Source organism: Prionailurus bengalensis, chromosome C1, assembly GCF_016509475.1.
Source record: "Prionailurus bengalensis isolate Pbe53 chromosome C1, Fcat_Pben_1.1_paternal_pri, whole genome shotgun sequence".
NCBI classification, from domain to species: domain Eukaryota; kingdom Metazoa; phylum Chordata; class Mammalia; order Carnivora; family Felidae; genus Prionailurus; species Prionailurus bengalensis.
This window is the reverse complement of record NC_057345.1, coordinates 96,567,823-96,573,916: the sequence shown is the minus strand read 5'-3', so window position 1 is coordinate 96,573,916 and position 6,094 is coordinate 96,567,823. Positions and strand designations below refer to the sequence as shown.

The window sequence follows — 6,094 nt, the reverse complement described above, 5'->3', positions numbered from 1 at the left end:
CAAACTAAAGGGGGTGGGCTCCCACAACAAACATAAAACAAGCCTCTGCATCTATTTGTGCTCCCTAATAACAAAAACACACCAACTAGAATGGGGCAAAGAACATAAAAAGTTATGTAAAAAAATTCTTTAAAAAAATATACCAGTTACAAAAATATTAAAGGTAGTGTTGTTCTGCAAAGTAATTCCCTGTAGGAGGCCACGCATTCAACATAACCTAGTGTGAGGAAAGTCCAGAACCCAGGTCATGCTCCAGCTGGGCTACTCTTGTACCTGCCCCCAGGCCAATAACCAACTATCGCCAGGAATAACAGATTTTAGCAACAGGAAATGCAAAGTTGGTGGGAACCAAAGCCAAGAGGAAGAGGAAAAACTGGGCAGGGGAAATTGCTTAAGAATTTATGTCTTAGAAATTGTGCAAAGTAGAGGGAAACGCTAGTAAAATTGCTGATTTCTCCACCTTTTTCCTCCACAATTACCTGGTGAGGTCTGACGGTAGCCAAGAGTGAACCTCTTAAAATCACCATGTTAACTTACCATTTCAAAAACCTCCCATCCACCACACCCACACTGATGTTTGGTTCCATGCTGATGAGTAAATCTAAGTCCCCATTATTCCTGGATTTCTAACACCACCGCCCCTCCCCACACACCACCCCCCAAACCTTAGGCCAATCTCCTAGATGTTATCAAAACATGCAAACAGCTGTAGTATAGTACCAACCTGAGTAAAAATATGTTATGTGGCCTTGGTTACAATGGAACCTCTCTAAACCAGTTTCATCTAGAAAAATACATTTCACATGGAGTTGTAATTGTTACCACATATAGCTGTCTAGATGTCTAGAATGGTCTTCCTTCCCGGTCTCACTTCCTTGAAACTTTCTCTAAAACCATCTGCACTTGTAAAGAATCTGACTTTAAAGTGGCTGATTTTAGTTCGGGTCCAAATATCACTGAAGGCAATCTGAAAGTTAACTTTGGCCAATGACGTTACTAGAATAAACCTATAGCCTCCCAAGGTAACTTTGGAGAAGCATATTAAAAGCTCTGTATTTTCTTCATTACTTCTCATTACTCCATAGTTACTTGGGCTTCACAATTAAGCATCTGAATGCTAAGTTCATGTAGACCATAGTCCTGAATACAACTAGAAATAGCCCTTAAACTGAATGCTGAAATTGGTCAGAGGCTGTGGCAGGTACAGCTGATCCTCATTATTTGCAGATTGTGTATTTGCAAATTCACCTACTCCCTTAAATTTACTTCTAACCCCCAAATCAATACTTGCGGTACCTTTGTAGTCATTCATCGAACTGTGCAGAGCAGCAAAAAAAAAAAAAAACCGAGTTGCCCAATGTGTATGTTCCCAGCTGCAACGAGCAAGGTCATGTTCTGCCTTCTTGTTTCAGCTCATATTATAAACAAGCATCCTTTTCGTGGTTCATATTATGGTCACATTTTTTGTTGTTGGTGGTGACTTCACTGCTTAAAATGGCCCCCACACCTGTGTAGTGCTGAAGTTCTATCTGGTGTTCCTAAGCACAATGCTGTGATGTGCTTTATAGAGAATATTCCTATTAGATAAACAGGAGTTATAGTGCTGTTGGCTGGGAGTTCAAGGTTAATGAATAAACAGTATGTTAAATGAGGTGATTTAAATAGAAACAAACGTATAAAATAAGATCATGTATTGACCTGTTGACAAAAATGTGGCCATTAGTTCCCAAGCACCTAACCCTGTATTCCCTGAGAAGCAGTATTTCCTATTTGCCAACTCAGTGTTTGCTGGCAATGAACTACTGTGAATAATGAGAATCAACAGTATATTCATATGTGTAACAGTGCTTTTCAATGTATTGGATTTGACAGGGTATGATATTGGTTACTGCTCTCGGTGGGCTAAGATCTACCGTGTCTTTTTATACATTCTCTGTTCAAGGGAAAATTTTTGTTAGCTTAACTTATAGGACCATCCAGTTTTGTTCTGTATTTACCAACCCTCTTTTCTTTCTTTGATTTCCCAAGCAGTAGGTAGCTTCATTCTATATGAGATTATACATTTATAAATTGACATTCAGTAATGTATCAGTCTTTTGTGAGTCTGGAGAAAATGTGCCAAGGTTTGCCAAGTATCTCATGGACACAGATGAGTCCAGCATCAAAGTTCTACATTACAGAAGAGAACAGGCACTGGAACAAGGCAGCTAACAGCAGCACACCTACCCAGGCTCAAATGAAACCAATAGTTTTCAGCAGTGTAATTTCAAATCCAAATATAGGAGTGAGGCCTCCCAGAAAACTCCTTTCCATCTGGCTGAGAAACCTTTACCCTAGGATACCACAGGCAGATTTCAGCAGCATGTGACAAAATAAGACACAATTCAAGCAAATATCCTGAAGGAGGTTAAGGAAGTAAGGTCTCTGCAGGACTTGGCAAGGAGGGCTGACTTCCTCCCGATTATACAACTAACCAAGGGCTTTAGATAGCCAAAAGATTAGTAAGTTTTTACAAAAGTCTATATGGGCTAGGGAAGTGGATGGGATAGGCTAGGGGCAGGCTGACAGTTAACAAGTTAAAGGCAAAGGCAAGAATGTTGGAATCTGTTTGTGCTACAAGTACAGAGTATAGTACAACAAATATTCCCTCAAAAGGTGGGACTTTAACTGGCCTTAGATGGAGTGTGAACCACTGAAACTCCTCTGGTTCTTAGGAACCAGGATAAAAGCCTTTCCCTCATGTCTGTAGCTAAGTCCAATTTGCAAGGAAGTAAAGCTGCATTTAGAGTTAAGTCAATGTGAAATACCACCCAAGTTCAAGGTACAGGGATTCTTTCATTTCTACTTCTTGTCTAGTGACTAGAACCATACTTGGGCCTTGCTTTCTCAATGTCAGACAGAGAAGATAACTAGAAATGGAAAACCAAAGCAAAATCTTTGAACCACCCTCAGCCTCTGAGTGAGGAGCAATGTTATCCACAGGGACATTGCTCAAACTAAAAAAAAAAAGAAAAAAAAAAAAGGCGCTGTTCTTTCCAAGTTTTTGGATAATCACTGAATCTGTAATAGTTCAGAAACCCTGAACATCCTCATCAATTAAGACCAAGCACAGTTCTCTTACTTGAGAACAAAAACTGAAGACATGGATCGAAAAGGAAAGACTCAGACAATTTAAGAACAAAACAGGTATATTTCTATTGGACTACCTGATACAGAGGATAGTGTGGTATGAATGGATAGTATGAATGACACATAATACAAATATATTTTATTTGAAATAAACAAAAATGCTTACACAGTTCAACTGGTCACTTGGAAACAAACTTGCTTGACTGTATTACTGAGCAAAAACAAAGCTGAAGCACAAACACCCTTCTTTTTTGACATGTATTTGGATAGGTAGGAAGACACTACTTGGTTTTTTAAAAACTGACCTTCCCTTAAGGCCTGGTCATAGAAGTGTAAACAATGTAAATGAATCCACCATTACCAGCTGTCATATCATATCTATGTCACCTGTGTATTCTGAGATCATACATATACCTGCCAATATACCTGGAAAGGGTTGCTGAATCACAGTTACATTTAAGTTCTTGGCAGGCAGGACTGAGGAAAAGTAATTTGGAACAAGTTTTACATCCTATTTAGAACAAATCACTAGTATTCCCTTAAATAACAGGTTACAATAGAAAGATACTGCTTGGAACGTATCCTTTTCACTTTGGTTCATTTTTGTTTGTGTTTGTGATTTACATAGTTGTTTGAATCATCTGCTTATAGTATAATCCTGCCACAAAGTATTAAAGCACAAGATACTATTATTCCTTCAACATCTGCATTTTTCAAGTTTTATACTCTACTACATCCCTAGTACGTCAGCAGTTCTTGAATAATAAAAAATAATAATAAATGGGTAAAACTCTTCTAAAAATGCAGATGTCTATAACTATAACGGTACTAGATGGGAAGGAGACAATGAGGGAAGAGAAAAAAAGCAAACACGTTCATGTGCAGGGAATGTGGTTCAAGTCTTTGGATTTAAAAACAACTTCCCCAGAGAAGCTGGCTATAATGGAATTTCCAGAAAACTTCCTTTGCCCCCACAAAAGGACCTGAAAAGCCCAATCCAAACTTTTGAACACTACAGTTATGAGATGTTATAAATGATAATCAAAGCAGTCAGAGGGAGAAGGATGAATGTGTCTTCCATTCAGCTAGTTTGTAGCATAGCCTCTTTACCTGTTGGTGGATCAGTAAAAACCACTAAAGTACCAGAAGTGCGTTGAAGGATAGGGGGTAGAAAAGTACTGGGCATATTACCTGTCTGTATCAATAACAGGGCTTCATGGCTAGGAAAATTTTCTAAACAGTAAAATGACTCCAGGATAGATCTCTCTCCATCATTAAATGTGGCAGAATTAAAAAAAAAAAAAAAAATTTACAAGTAGAGATAGTGAAAACAGAAAATTACAAGGCAGAGAACACAAAAGAATCAAGATGATGCTATAGGTTCAACAGTATTCCATGAGGCTAGAAAACCTGTTAACTTTGAAAGCCCTAGCAAAATATCACTCTTGTTTATAAATCACTTATTTATCATATGACCGCATGTTGAATCCTTTCTTTCCACATACTGAAGAATCCTACATTCAGCCTTTAAGCATTTTGCATTTCTTTGCCAATCTTGTAGCTGAGTATCTTGTTCCAGTCGATTTTGGTGCGGGTAACCGGAAGCTGCCGGCGCAAGGCCTTGAATGTGGTGTCTGACATTGTTTGATAGTTTTCACTAATTGCTGTCTGCAACAGATAATTGAAGATAAGTTGCTTGAACAGAAATGGATAGTTGTGATTAGGAAAGTAACTCTGTAGTCAAAGGACATGTTTGAGTCTTCTAAGAAGGACAACAGGATATAATAATATTCCTAGTAAGCTCCTCTCCCATCTCTGAAGTAAGTTAAGAAGCCCACTTATATTATTTCTAAAACTAGAGCTATAATCCCTTCCAGTGTCAAAACCGTGACAGTAAGCACAATGCCAAGTTGCAAGGTCTGCAGCTTCCACACTTAGTTACACTGAACAACACATATATTTATGTTGAAAGGACAAAGAAAAGTTCTAACAAAATGTGTTAACGGCAAAATAATAATGTTCTAGAGATCTAGAGAAATTAGTTCCAAATCTTCTTACCTGATATTCATTTTCTGCATGCTCTATGATTTTAATAAACTCCTTGGCAGTTTGGACTTCATTCTAACAGAGGAAAAGGGGAAATAGGAATTTTTAAAAAAGTATAAACAATAAATAAAAACATACTGAAAAGATCATCTTGACTAACATTTGTATAACAACTTACAGTTTATCAAGTGTTCCCATGCACATCACCTTCTTTGATTCTCCCAACAGCCCTGTGAGGTTGATCTGTTATCATTACCTCCATTTTCCAGATGAGAAAACAGAATCCTCATAAGTGACTAGACCAAAATTACACACTTCTTGAAAGATGGGATCTGAATCCAAGTCTTCTGCCAAAAGACCCCACGCTCTTTTCAATCTACCACAGTATGCCCCAAAGACATCATCACGACATCTTGAAATGTTTATGCCTTGAAAATATCTCTGGTTTAAGATGATATAAACAATGCCCTCACCAATATCAGCCATATATGTTAAACTCATATACTCCTCTATCTGCCACTTGTGATGTTAAATCAACCAATACATTTTGCTTTACATGATTCAGGTACCATATTAACTAAACGTATCCTTTTCACTGTGGTTCATTTCTCATTCTCTCTCTTCCTTTCATCATTAGGTACAACAAAAATATAGGTAAAAGCTAAGATTTACTGCCTAGGGCAGCAGTTCCCAGACTCTTTCAAATGGTAAAAACTATCTTGTTTTCACAGCAATGCTAAGACAAGTCATTTGCTTTCCCACTCACACTCTCAAGTGTGCATAATGCAGGTCCACAGAAGCTACAAGATGTGTGATGGCTTCATCACTCTGACGGCTAATGGAATGTGTGGGCACATATGGGAATCCAGTGGTCTTTTATTAAGTCAGACACTATACAATTTGTAAAACTGTAAGTGAA

General features: G+C 38.0%; 1 protein-coding gene across 2 annotated transcripts in view; it reads right to left on the bottom strand.

The window, feature by feature from the left end:
- Positions 1 to 3,170: 3,170 nt before the first annotated feature.
- CAPZA1 (capping actin protein of muscle Z-line subunit alpha 1) overlaps positions 3,171 to 6,094 on the bottom strand; it is a 49,733-nt gene continuing 46,809 nt past the window's right edge. For both annotated transcript variants that reach the window (XM_043575862.1, XM_043575863.1), the window contains exons 9-10: positions 5,188 to 5,250; positions 3,171 to 4,797 (exon numbers count right to left, since the gene is read on the bottom strand). In XM_043575862.1, the coding sequence (XP_043431797.1) occupies positions 4,657 to 4,797; positions 5,188 to 5,250 (204 nt within the window). In that variant the 3' untranslated portion in view covers positions 3,171 to 4,656. The remainder of the gene's footprint in view (positions 4,798 to 5,187; positions 5,251 to 6,094) is intronic.